The sequence below is a fragment of the Ricinus communis genome, chromosome 6, assembly GCF_019578655.1.
Source record: "Ricinus communis isolate WT05 ecotype wild-type chromosome 6, ASM1957865v1, whole genome shotgun sequence".
Lineage (NCBI taxonomy): Eukaryota > Viridiplantae > Streptophyta > Magnoliopsida > Malpighiales > Euphorbiaceae > Ricinus > Ricinus communis.
The window spans coordinates 5,244,998-5,260,413 of NC_063261.1; the positions used below are offsets into that span (position 1 = coordinate 5,244,998).

Below are 15,416 nucleotides of genomic sequence, written 5' to 3' on the forward strand. Positions count from 1 at the left end.
TCATCCATATTACTTGCAAGCATTGAAGTTGAGTGGAGGAGTTAAGTATATGTTTCTCTTAACCTGTCATTCATGCACTTGTCTGGAAAGGGTTTCCTATAAAACTGAACTTCTTAGTGAAACATAATCTTTTTAGTGCGAGATTTTCATCACGTGCTTGTGAGTTCTAGATTCCTGGGCAGCAGGTTCCATATGGATGCTGAAATTAATTAAAGGTAAACCTTGAAATTGCTGAACTTTTACCAGCATAAGGATGATCATTGCTTTGAGCCTTTTTTAAATAACCTACAGGTTTTTCTGCAAGAAAACATGGGTTGATAGATCCTGCAGTAGGAATACTGGTTCTGATAGAACTGCTGTAGTTGCTCTCCCAGGTGAAGGAATTGGTACCTATAGACAAGATGTTTGAAAATTTAGCTCTGATTCAACTAGAAATTATTGGATCAACTCTTCCAGTCCCTTTTATTATGATGAACTATGACTCATTTCTAACAGTGGGGATTTGGGGTACTGTTTCTAAAGGACAGGTTACACCACTAAGGAAAATATGCAACAGTAGTTTTGAAGCTTTGGCCTGCTTGACAGATTTCTACAATCTGCATTCTTCTAGTAACGAAGATAGGCATGGCAGGAAGACTACAAGTTCTCATTGAATAATTTTTTTTGAAGTTCTTTTTAGTATTTAATTGTCACACTGTTCTTTTAAGTGCTTTTGCAATTCTACATGCAAAATGCAGTGGAACAAAACTGACAAATGTTGTACTCCATGATTCATTAAGTTATTCAGAAATGCAAGTCTCCACAATTTGATTGTTATCAGAAGTGACACATGCTGGCGTTTGCTTGGGTGTCCAGAATTGCAGATGACAGACTTACTGGTCAATTTGAAACATAGAACTTGCCAATATGTACAGAAACTATCACAAATAGAATAGCAAAATAGGTTCATTATAATGCATGTCATATTATCAGAATTCACGTGAAATAATTATCAAAGATATGATTTAATTATGGTTATCTATTAATGGCGCTGATGTTGTAAAATCTAATTGGTTAGATGCATCTCCATTCTTGAACTTACTGCTAGCAACTCTAAATCAGAAGGTTTATCTTCCCATGCGCCATTTAATAACTAGCAAAACATGGAAGCAACAGAACTTCAACTGCTAGAAATACCAGGAGTCAGGGACTGCTTTATTTCCATTCGTGGAGATTCAATTATTTCCTCAATCCTCATATTGACAGCCTATTTTCAACAAGAGTTTTCACTGAAAAGCTTGACCGGTTGTCTTATACGCAGAAAGACATAAATGGGGAGCAAAAATTTTAATAGGATCTCATCATGATGGCTCGGTGTATCACATCTGTTTTCTTTTCTATGAACAAGATACATTTCTCTTGCCGGGTAAACACGGGGGAGAGAGGGTTTAGACTTCAAAATAATTACAGTCGAAGAAATTTTTATGCTTTAAAGGGTAAATATTCTATATAACAACAGTCAATGCCAAATCATCTTTTGATGAATATTTAGCTGCAGACTGTGTCAATTGAGTGTAGTGGAACTCAATTTGAAGCCGGTGATGAATAGGTGTGGAAGCCATTAAACCTTTCTTGATATCAGCTTGCAATTCCCTTATAGGTATTGCAGCCAAGAACCTTTTGATGTACTCTTTGCATGACTCCTTCCCTTTGCACACAATCTCCTCTTCCATCTGACTCTTACCTGCCTCATTCGGGCTCGATTGCAGAATCTTTTTAGCTGAATTTTTTTCCTTAGAGTTGCCTGGCTGCACCTTATCACTCTCTAATTTGTTATCAGACTCTTTGGTCTCTATCGGTAACCGCTGGATTGTTGTATCTTTGTTGAATTTTAGAATATAGGCCTGATTGCATCCCTCATATAGCCTTTCTCCCAAGGTGTCGATGATATAGTATGCATCCTGCTCAACCTTCAAGACGAAAAAGTGGTCATTCCAACTGACAATGTAGATCATAGGGTCCCGATTAGCAGGACAGTTTGACCCATTGTGACTTATCTCCTCCCAGATACTGTCAAAGGACATCGCACCCTGAAGGAAGTCAAAATCTCCTCCTTCCAGGCCTTCTGGATGGAAGAATCCAATGAAAGACTTTTCTGCTATGACAGAGAAAGGACGGATTTCAGCTTGTATGACTGTCTCAAGGTCAAAATGCTTGTCAGGAAACTGCTGTTTATAGTCCTCATTCTCACACAAATTTCTCCACTCCAACGAACCGTCTCTAATCAGCCTGTCGAATTCAGACTTGATTGGCATTTCATAGGGATTAGATTGCAACCAATTAGCAATAACAGCAACGAGGGCCGTACAAGCACTCTCTCCTGCAGCACGCTCGCTTCTTTGATCAATTGAAGCAAAAAAGACCTGTGCTTGGAGTTTCATGTGTCCATCACGGCTTATCATTTCTTTCAGCTCCCAGCTACCTATGGCAAAATGGTCTTCTCCAAATTCGGAAAATGATGATCGGCTAGTTGTAGAACCATCTTCTGATTTATTCCACTGCCAGAACAATAATCATGATCTCAGAATAAACTGACACAAATTCAATAACATTATGAAGAAAGTTAATGTAAATCCAAAGGAAGAAAATGAATAGAAAGGAAGCAGCAAACTGGTTTATACATACCCCTAAACTGGACTCATCAGAGGAGCTAAGCTGTCTACGATCAAAATCTATGTCATCACCACCACTATCTCCATAATCTTTTTTCAGAAGAGGCTCTCCTTTAACTTTAGTTTTAGCAAATCTAAAGTTCAATGCCCTTTTCTTCCAAGACAAGATTCGGCGCTTTGAACTCTGCTTCAGTGAATTTTCATAGACTGCTCCAGTTGATTCTCCAACATGAATAGGTGCCACATCTAGTTTTCGGTTGTTATAGAATATCCAACCGTCATCTTCAGCATTAGATATTGTACTCAATCCTCCAGCAAAGTTTGCGTGGGCCAGTGTTCCATAATCCAATGGCAGCCTAGTAGTAGGATCTCCATTACTCTGCTCTGATTCACTCTCAGAGTCGTCATCAAGTGAATCCGTATCAAACGGATAGTTGTATTCACCATCTTCTCCTCTGACACAGTTCTTACCATCGCTACTCTCTTCATCATGATAAACTTTCTTTTTCTCTCGGAATATTTTCACTTTTCCCAGACTTGCTTTAAGACCAGAAGGCTCATCTCTCCACGGTAATTGAGCTTCTTCAGAAGAGGGTGATGCTGGAGCAGGCTGTATTAACGTAGGTACCGCCTGTGGAGGTTCTTGAACAGTTACCAATTCCATCAACCTAAGAGATAACTGCATCATGTTCAAGCTATTAGCAGAGATACTGAGACACAAGAGAGTTTGATGTGTTATTTGTATGAAAGATAATTGCTATTTTTGGAGGCACTGAAATGGGCTTACACAAAGCAAGGAATTGCCCTCAGTATTACTTCTGAGAACTACTAAAGGAACATTGAGTTCAAGGTCTTTTTCAATAGCTGCTGAAACAAATTCTGCAAGGTTTACTGTAGCAGTTCCAACAAGGACAGTGTTCCTTGGTTCTTGGTTCAAGCCCTAAACCATTGCAAAAAGAGAAAAGTATAAAAATAAAAGAAAAGTCATCTTATGCAAAATAGTGAACTTAGACAGCATGTAAGGTTAATTTATTTGTATCATCATCACAGAAAGGTTAGGTAACAATCAGGAAAAAAAAATTACATAAGAAGGTCTCTTCAAGCCATAGGAGGTGCAATTTTATATTAACTAATGTATTTTTATTGAGAAGACAAAATAATTCACTCTAGGAAGATTCAGGAATTAGCATTCACCAAAAAAAAGAAGATTTAGGTATTAGCAAATAGGTAACTTGATAAAGTTGCTTAAAGGGCCCATAGCTCAAAAGAGAACAAATTTGTAAGATTTCAGGACCAGGAATATGCCACTAATTGCCACCTATAAGTGACTGACAGGACCTAACTTGATAGTAACAATCACTTTGTGTGAAGTGTATCACTTCAGGATTGTCACCACAAAGACCCAATGTTCCAGGCTAAAAAACTAAAATGATTAAACATGATGTACGAGAAATTAAAGCCATTAATAATACCCATAAGCATATTCTAAAACACAAACTATTAAATTCTAAGCCAATAAGTATTGACAAACATAAAAATTAGAAGAAAAATAATTCTACACACCATAGATATACAGAAAGGTTCTATTTCCAACATAAATAATAACTTGTATAAAAGAACCCAGTTAAGAATTTTGGTCAACAATCCACTTGAAGCTTCATTACAGTACAACAGAAGCAAGAAGGAGATCTAGACAACAAAAATTAAGAATAATATATCAGTAATCAAAATGTTTTTAGTATTCTGAGACAGCAAAGCCACATGTGTCTCAAAAGAAAAAAAAAAAAAAAACTTCCATCCTAAGATTAAGCCCCGGAGTTATTATTAGAATTTAGAAAGAGAAAAAAAAAGCCATTGGCAAATCTTATAAGAGACCAAATTTCAGGCGAACATGTTTAAACGAAAAGTCAAACCATAATATCATAAAAACTTTAGCAATCAATAAAAGAAACAGAAAGAAAACTTACAGTGAAAACAGAGAATGCAACCTCCCAAGGATAAAGAAAGCTATCCTTGTAAGCGGAAAAATTACATAAATTTTTGAACTCTTCATTCCATTCATAAACACCATCACCACAAAACCCACCTTCCTCAGTAAAATTGCTCTTCACAGACTTCCTCAAAGGTCCCAACCCAATACTCTTTTGCCCTTTCCACTTTACCTCAACCACTAGTCTCCTCTTCTCTGATCCATAATCACATTTTACACCTTTCACTTTCTTAATCACTATTTTCACCTCATATTTTCTTGATGACACAGGTGGCCATGGTGGCCACCTCATCATCTTCACCCCCATTATTATTATTCTTCTCCTCTATTCCTTAAAAAGATAAAAAAGAATAAAAAAATAAAAAAGTTTCTCTCACCTTTCTTTTTTTGACAACCCAGAAAAGACTTGCAAGAAAGAGATTTTCTATATATTGATATACAGAGAGCTATTAGAGATACAATTGTGAAGATTGAGTAAAATTCCCAGAATACGAAAATTAAAAACTGGGTATGGTGCAGATTTCGGAGTCAAATTGTGGGATTTGGTTAGGATTGCGTTATCTTTAGCATATGTACAATAAATGAAAGATTCAAAAGAAAAACCAAAAAAAAGGAAGGGAGTTTAAGGAGATCTGAAAAGGATGGTAAAATGGGTAAGTGAGGATCTCAAGCAAGATTTTAGATTCCGTTTAAAAAGGAACAAGAGAAGAGATTGAATTGAAAGATTGGAGGAAAGTTTGGTTTTAGTTAAGGTTAGTTAAGTGTATATAAAGAGTGAAAGATACCGTTGGTTATGGAGAGAGAGAGAGAGAGAAGGGGGGCCGGCAGTGAGTATAAATCCTAAGAACTAACGTCTCTTTTTCGCACACCTGTGTTTTTGCACTTCAAGTGCTTCAATTGTTTTTTATTGTTTCTGGATCCTTTATCTTTGCCTAATTATTATAATGTCCCATTCTGAATTCTTTCTGATTCGGGTATTGCTTTTCTTTTTTTTCTTTTTTTTTTCCGGGTCAATTGTTTTAAAAATTCTTAAACTGATAAATAAAACACTTGTTTCCTATTTAGAAAATTTCATTTAATCGTTTCGCATAAAATAATCTTTCACCTTGTCTTAAGTTAATCATTATCCCTTTCTACAAATTCTCCAATTTTATTTTTTTATTTTTATTTTTTTATATAAAAAAAGCCAAATTATTTCAGAAAAAATTTATAAAATACAAAACATAAAATGATAATTCCGTCCGAAAATAATATATATATAAAAAATATCACTTTTATAAACTTTTATAAGATTATAAAACATAAAATTACATTAAAATAATAGGTGATCCTAACATAGTAATACTTATACTAAAATTTTTTTAAGACATTAAATATGAATATGGATATGATACAAATATTTGACTTATTTTAAATTATTTAAACTTTGTTATGAAGATATACTTATATAATAGTTACTATGAAATAATTAATTATCTTTATCTTGAATATGTATTTTTAATTAAATTTACATATATGTGTCTTAGAAAAATAAAGATAAAAGTTTAAATTTAGATCATATAAACACAAAATAATTAAAAAAATAATATGTGAAGAACTTATTAGTTTAATCAACAAGTAATCAAAGAATGATTAAATTCACATATATTGTAGAATAATAAGAAATTTTAACATTAACATGATTGCTTAAAAGAATAAAGGATACACTAAAAATTTATTAGTCGGGTGAATTATGTACACGTTAATAATTTATTTTATAAAGAATACAATCAAATGTAAAACATTAATATCTCTTATATTTATTTACAAAAGTTAATAAAGATTAAAATAATTTTATTAAAACATGCTGTACGTATACATTATAAATATTAATTTTATAAAAGTTTGATGTAGATAAATACATAATTTATATATATTAGTCATATTTATTTACATAAGTATATAATAAAAATAAAAAAATAATAATTTTATTAAAACGTTTTTATGAGTATATATTATAATAATTCATTTTTGCAGAAAACTAATTTTATAAAATAAAATAAAACATGGTAATATTATTTACAATAAAATATTTTAAATTAAGAATTTGTATAATAAGATTATTAAAAATTATAAACTAGCACAATTAATCATTCTATTATGTTGCACATAGGAATGGCAGTCGGGCGAATAGTTCTGGGTATTCGACCCGATCGAATCTTATTATGATAAATTTGGATAGTAGTAAACATGTTTGGGATTTAATTTTATTAACCATATTAGATTCAAGTCGGGTTCGAGTTTAAACATGCGGATACTCATTACCCGAACCCGATTATGTAGAAGGATACTAGGTACCGTTATCCGTTTATCTAAATGGTATCTTGCAGGATACTCACAAGTATCCTACCCTATTAGACCCGTTAAGAATATTTTTTATCATTTTATTCCCCATAAGTATTGAACCTTAGACCTTTTATAAAAAAAAAATGATATGCTATCACTAAACCATTTAATATTTTTTGTAAATAACATATACATATATATATATATTTTTCATATACATATACATATATATATTCACTTATATATGTATATAATACATATATAAAATGATAAAATAAAAATACACACATATATATATATATATATATATATATATATATATATATATATATATATATATATATATTATATATACACATACATACATACATACACATTTATATGTATATATACACATAAATACGTATATATACACATAATATATATATATATATACACATAATATATATATATATATATACATATATATATTAAATAAAATTATTAGGAAAAATTAAATTTTACTTATTGTCAAAAGAATATATATCATTTAGAAAATATTATTATTACCACCAAATCTATTTTAACTTTTTAAATTTATAATTACATAATGCTAATTGATTATATATATATATTTATTTATTAATAATGTATTTTTAATTAATTAATGTAATTTCTTTTGTTAATTTCTTTTAATAAAATCAACAATGCGTCATCAGTCATCAGTTATCAATCATAATTACTAACATTTTATTCATGTAGTATCATTATACTAAGATATAAGAGAATATTATAAGACTTCAAGAAAAAAAATTATTATAATATTCAATTCAAAATATTAGCATTATTAACTTACGATTATGTAGTACTAATATGATATTAATCATATTTATTAAATAATCTTGACTAGCTTTATGTCTTTTAACTAATCAATATGATATAAAAGAATCTTATATCATATTGTTATATAGTAGAATTTAAGCTTTAGCCTTAAGTTTTACATTTTAATTAATAAATCTCACTTTTACTATTAAGATAAAGTATTAATAAATATATATATTGTGTTATTATATTTAGAAATATAAGATAATTTTTTTAAATTTGGATATATTATATAGTTTAATTTTCATTTTTATACTATCAAAACTTAATATTTATATGAAAATAGAAATATCATATATGAATTTAATAAATATTTTATTAATAAATTAAAGAATATATTTCTTTTATCAAAATATTCAGCCTCTAGCAAATCATAAAAGCTCAGTAAACGAAACAAATACTAAAGTTCCATTTCCAATTTTAGTTGATAAGATAATTTCTGAAAAATAAAATATGTTATTTAACTAAAATTTCATAGAAATGTATTAAAACTATAACAATACCTAACAACGATGGCGGCAAGAGCGATGGTAGCAAGAGCGATGGCAGCAACGACAGCAACAACAACAAGGGCGATGACAGCAGCAGCGGTGTGAGGCGATGCGGAAGACATCAGTAGTGGCGTGAGGAGGTGTGGAAGACAGGAGTAGCAGTGTGAGGCGGCATGAACAGCAGCAGCAACAGCATGAAAAAAATGGTTTGTGAGAGTGGGTGGTGGAAGCTTTGAAAGGGTTGATATGAATTAAAGATGAGAAGAAGAGAATAGAATTACAGTTTAGTTTGTGATAGGTTTTATTTAGTTTGGTATATCAAACTACATAGTTTTACTCAAATTATGTAGTTTTATTTAAATTATGTAGATTACTTTGAAATCACGTAGTTTTACTTAAATTATGTAAATTACTTTGATTTTTAATATACATGTAATATATTTTTTTAATTTATTGATAAAAGAAATATATATTTTTTAATTTATTAATAAAGTATTTATTAAATTCATATATATGATATTTTTATTTTCATATAAATATTAAGTTTGAAGTATAAAAATGCTAATTAAACTATACATATACATATAATAATATATATATATATTGTTATTTTAACCAAAAATATTAAATGGCTTAGTGGTAGAAACTTTTCTTTTATATATAAAAGGTACTTGTATATGTATATGAATATATATATGTATGTGTCATTTGGAAAAAAATTAAATGGCTTAGTGATAGAATACCTTCCTTTTTTTATAAAAGGTTTAAGGTTCAATATTTATGGAGAATAAAATGATAAAAAATATTCTTAACGGATCTAAAAGAGTAGGGTATCCGCGAGTACCCTGTAAGATACCCATTTAGATAATTATAATTATGTTCCAATTTTAAACTTTTTTGACAATCTATTCTTATTTTAAATTAATGAATTATTAAATAGAGATATATATATTGATTCCTAAGACTTAAGAATTTTTTGATATGTGTGTCTAATGTTTTATATATAGAATTTTTATATTGACATGTATACTTATTTTTTACATATAAAATTCAAGTTTATGTATAATTTTATAATTTTTTTAGTTATTTATCGATTAATAAGTCTCATTTCTATTAAACATTAACTATAATCTTAAGAAATAACATATTAGTTATATTATAATATCATATTAACTAATAAATAGTTTCATAATCAGATAATGGTAAAAAAAGTATATTAATTATATTTTAAAATTATATTAACTAATTAATAATTTTTAATTAGATAATAATTTTAATTTTAGAAAATAACATTTAAAATTATATTTTAATATTATATTCAATAATAAATTAATTTTTAATTTTATAATACATTTAGCTTTTGATATTATATTAATAGTACTAATTTACATAATATTAAAATTAATAAATTAATATTTTAAGATATTTTTTATATTATTATATTAAAAATATAATTTAAGATGTTATCTTTTAAAATTAATATTATTATTTAATTAAAAATTAATTTATTAATTAATTTAATTTTAAAATAGAATAAATATACTATTTTCTTACTACAATAATCTGATTATAAAACTATTTATTAGTTAATATGATATTATAATATAACTAATATGTTATTTCTTAAGATTATAGTCAATAATATTTAATAGGAATGAGACTTATTAATCAATAAATAACTAAAAAACTTATAAAATTATATATAAACTTGAATTTTATATGTAAAAATAAATAAATAAATATATAATTACAAAAATTCTATATATAAAACATTAGACATATATATCAAAAAATTTAAAACTTAGAAATTAATATATATATATATATATATATATATATATATATATTTAATAGTTCTTTGTTAAAAAAGTTTAAAATAGGAACATAATTATAATTTTTAATTTTTTTATTTCCTAATTTGTTTAAATTTTCTGTTTTAATTGCTATTAGCATATATATATATATATATATATATATATATATATATATATATATATTTAATTCTAAAACTTTCTATAATTAACTAGTTTATTAATAAAATTATCTTTCTCATTCTATTTAAGTCAAACTAATTGTTTATCAGTGTGTTGTACGATGTTATTATTATTTCGATTATAAAATCAAGCTCATAAATATAATTTAGTGAATTTTTTAATATTTAACATTAATTAATAATATTTTAAAAATAACAGCAAACTAAATATTTTTAAAAATTATTTTAATTTTTTTTAAAATTTTTAAATTTTATTAGTGTAATAATATAAAAATTATTTTAAGAATAATAGTTAATTAATTTTAGTATTATATAAATTAATACTATCAATATAATTGATATTACTATTTTTTAGAATTAAAATTTATTATATAATTAAAACTAATTTATTATGAAATATAATATTTAAATTATAATTTAAAATATTATTTTTCTAGAATTAGAATTATTATCTAATTAAAAACTAATATTTGTTAATATAATATTAAAATATAATTAATATGTCATTTCTTAGGATAAAATTAATATAATTATTTGAATATGAAACTATTTATTAATTAATATAATACTAAAATATAACTAATATATATTTTTTTAGGATTAGAGTAAGCATTTAATAGAAATGAAACTTATTAATTAATAAATTAATTGAAAAAATAAAATTATACATAAAATTAAATTTTATGTATAAAAATAAATACATATGCATATATCAATACAAAAATTCTATATATTAAAAATTAAACACATATATCAAAAAATTCTTAAGTCTCAAAAATCAATATATATATATATATATATTTAATAGTTTATCAACTTAGAATAGGAATAGATGGTCAAAAAAGTTAAAATAGGAATAGAATTATAATTTTTTTAGTTTATTTTTATTTCCTTATTTGTTTAAACTTTCTATATTAATTGCTATTAGGATTATATATATGTTATTCTAAAACTTTCTATATTTGACTAGTTTATTAATAAAATTATTATCCTTATCCAATTTAAGTTAGATTTCAAAATTGAAACTTGATTATCTTTGCAAAAGATTTAAAGTCCTTCTTAACTACAAATTCTTTAGTAAATAGTCATTTTAAAAGAAATAAAGAATAAAAAATTGAGCACTTAAAAAAGAAATTGGGAAAATTTGAATTTTAAAATTTATTTTAAAATAATTTCATTTTAGATGGGTAATAATCTTATTTGAATTTTAAATTAGACAAGCAACTCCTAGGACGAGTGTTTGGCATTTTGGAAAGCATAAAATCAAGTTCGGTTTCTTCTAAGAAAGATGTTTAATCATTGTTTATTGTAACTTTCGCACTCCTTGGCCTTCATGAGGCCAAGACAAGGTTACAATAACAAGGAAATGATGCAGTCATGGGTTGTACATTTACCCACCTTATGAAAACAATAAAGATGAAAGAATTTATTTTTTCAAAGAGAAATTAGAAGAAATATTTTTATATTTATTTAATAATAAATTCAGTAAAACAATAGTTTTTAATGAGAATAACTTTTTTTTTTCAAATTTGAAAATTATGAAATTAACTAATTTTAAAAAGACAAATCAAAGAAATTTCCTTTCTTTTATTTTATGAAATCTTTTTCAGAAATTTTTATATTTTTATGAAATAAATCAAGCAACAGTGTTGCTCTTCTCTTACCTGACTAAGGCCGGTTGGATAAATATTATTCTTTTAGAAAACTTCTGTTGTATATCGTTGTCCATTTTAAATAATTCTCAGAGTGTAATTTACTTTTTTGATATGTTATCACCTATTTTTAATTTCTTTTTCTTTTTTCTAAACTATATATATATATAAAACAATTAGATAAAATACTAATTATAGGGTGCTACCATGATACTTTATAGCAAAATTCCCATATGTGATATAGTATGAATTAAATCGACAACTGTATGAATTGACTTAGAAATCTCTTGAATATTTGTAATAAGGTAAGTTAGAGTGTATGAATTGACTTAGAAATCTCTTGAATATCTGTAATAAGGTAAGTTAGAGTGTCTAAATGTGGTATTTAAAAAACTATTTTGATACTTAAGTTAGTACTTTAAGTAAAGATTTGAATAAAGCATATAAAGGGTTAAAAATCGCATTTCCCGACAAATGAGGCTTGCTTTGATATATATAGGCATTGGCTTAAGGAGGAAACCAGTTATGGAAAGTGGTCTCCTCTTAAAATAGAGTGGAGCATGTTCTCTTATTTTTTCTGCGATCTTTTAGCCATTTACAGAATATACCTATCTCTTGATATTTTGTTCCTTTGTTTGTGATAAATACCTATATGCTACTAATAGAGAGCTATTTACTTAACATGTTTTGGAGATCCCTAGATAGGTAGGAATGTATCAAATATCCTCCTATTAAGTTCTGTTAAAGACTTGATAATAAGAGTTTAACTATGAACTTATTGTAATTACCGAGATAATCTTATAAGTTTACATGATGGAAGTATGAAGTTTTATCAGAAGAATACTATGACCTTAAGTTGTTTTCTGCATAGATTTAGCTAAGACTTTAGCCAAATTAAGCTTAAAGACTATTGCAGTTTTTTTTTTAAAAAGACTTAGTGCTTTAGCTTTTTCTTTATAAGTTTGAAGACTTAGCGCTGTTCGGTTTTCTTTTTTTTTGTTGGAAAACTAGGCCATGTTTGGTTTTCTCTTCTTCTACTAGGCAAGTATTAGAGGATCGTGTTGTAGAAAGCGTTGAAAGATCATTACTGAGCTTTTGTAGCTCATCTTATGTGTTTTTCGAATAGTTTCTCTTTTAAAAAGCATTAAGAGGTCACTAGTGAGCTTTTTTTTTCAGAGAGCATATAAAGAATATAATCGAGCTCTTTCTTTTAGAGAGCATATAGAGAATATAACCGAGCTCTTCTTTTTAGAGAGCGTATGGAGAATATAACTGACTTGCAGATCTCTTGAATATCAGCAATAAGACAAATTATAGTGCTCAGGTGTGGTACCTGAAAAATCACTCTAATATTTAAATTAGTACTTCAAATAAAAATTTGGATAAAGTATATAAAGGTTTAAATCACATTATTCGACAAATGAGACTTGCTTGGGTATCTATGGGCACCGGCTTGAAGGGAAAGCCATTTACAGAGAGTGGTCTCTTGTTAAGGCAGAGTGGAACATGTTTCTCCTATTCTTTCAAAAATCATGGGTTAGACCATATTTCTATTTGATTATGACAATCTCTTAACCATTTCTAGAATTTATCGATGTTTTGACATTTTATTTTATTTATTTGTGATAAATATCTATCTACTACTAATAGAGAGCCAATTACTTAACCTGTTTTAAAGATCCCTAAATAGACTGAAATGTATCAGTACCTCTATTAATACATAAATATTTCATTTAACTGTTGCTCATTAAATCTAAATACAGGAGAAAAAAGGGCTACAAATAAGAGTTTAGAATGCCATCAATTAGGGCTGAGCATGGATCTCGGTGATTCCCACCCGAACCGAATAACCGTACTGAAAAGTACCAGAACCGAAAAAACCGAAAGTTTTTATAACCGAATTGAACCGATCCGAAATTTTTTACTATTACGGTATGGTACTGGTTCTTTAATAAAAACCGTATCATAACCGTACCAGAACCGATCCATCTTGTACTGATCCGGACCAAACCGTGGAACCGAACTTTTTACATATATTTATAAATAATTATTTATATTATATAAATAATACATATATTAAAAAAATAATACATATACTCCATAAAAAATTATTTTATATTTATCATTTATATAATTCAAGCAATTGTTATCGAAATACAAAAAATAATACATATTAAAAATAACTATAATATTATAATATACTTTATACTCTATAAAAAATATAAGTTATATATATTAATATGTCACATAGTATATTGATACTAGTAATCTAGTATACATACTATAATACTAGATTTAAAATTTATTTACTATCTAGAAATTTTTGACAAGTTAATTAAAAAATTACTTAATTTAATAAAAGTTATATAAATTAGTAAAAATTATAAAAGATATTATTATATAAATATAATATTATTTATTCTACATTTATTAATAAATTAATTTTTAATTATATAATATTTTTATTTTAAGAATAATAATATTAATTATACTAAAAGTATTAATTTATATAAATATTAAAATTAAGAAATTCATATTTTAAAAATAATTTTTATATTATTATACTAATAAAACTTAAAAATTAAATATTTAGAAATAATTAATTTATTAACTTTTAAAATATTATAAATTAATATTAAAATATAAAAAAAATTAAATTATATTTATAAATTTAATTGTTTTTTTAAAAGGATCAAACAAAACTTGAGAAAAAATTGTCAAAATATCTTTTAACAATATAGAAGTTCTTTACTTCCTACAACAGTGAGGTCCTCATTTGTTGTCAAGATTGGCTTAGAAGTTCAAATAAACCTATCCAACTAGAAGAATCAATAGAGGATATTGAAAGCATAGAGTCAGGTAACATTTTTTTACTTCTTACATATGTTTGTTTATTGTTGATGATGCTGTTAAGTCTTATTGACGTAATTTTTTACTTTTATTGTAGAAATTATTCAAGATCCTGAGATTGGTGAGTCCCTTATGCCAAGATTAAATGTGGAGTGCTAATTTTGAGGGGAGGTAATAACATTCCTTTGCTAATTTTGGACATATATTTTAGTGCTACATAAAATTTATAAATTTATTTATTTTAATGATTGTCATCTGTAAAATATTTTTATGCTAGCAGTAATATATATTTTAATGATTTGTATTTGAATATTGAATGAATTATTGTATTTGCAAGTGATTGAATTGCGAAACAGTTTGTTCAAGAATGTGATTGCAATTTTAATTCAGATTTTCATGCTACTTTTTTTAGATTGGTAATCATATTTTCTCTAAATGTATTTGATTAAAGATGAGATTAAAGTTGTGTTTTTTAAATTTTTTAGAACCGAAAATAGCACCGAACTGAACTGTATTGAACCGTAAAATTAGTACAATACGGTATTGGATCCTTTTATGTTTGGTACGGTACTGGTACCTTCAATTTTAAAATAACCGAGGTTT

The 15,416-nt window shown here is 26.5% G+C and overlaps 1 protein-coding gene across 1 annotated transcript; it reads right to left on the bottom strand.

Annotated features, from left to right (window-relative positions):
- Window positions 1–1,307: 1,307 nt before the first annotated feature.
- LOC8264457 lies at window positions 1,308–5,873 on the bottom strand. Its single transcript, XM_002514423.4, has 4 exons — window positions 4,619–5,873; window positions 3,439–3,591; window positions 2,665–3,330; window positions 1,308–2,537 (listed from the first exon to the last, which is right to left on the bottom strand). Exons 1-4 carry the CDS (start codon window positions 4,946–4,948, stop codon window positions 1,485–1,487), a joined length of 2,202 nt encoding a protein of 733 aa, XP_002514469.1. The 5' UTR covers window positions 4,949–5,873; the 3' UTR covers window positions 1,308–1,484.
- Between the last annotated feature and the right edge of the window lie 9,543 nt (window positions 5,874–15,416).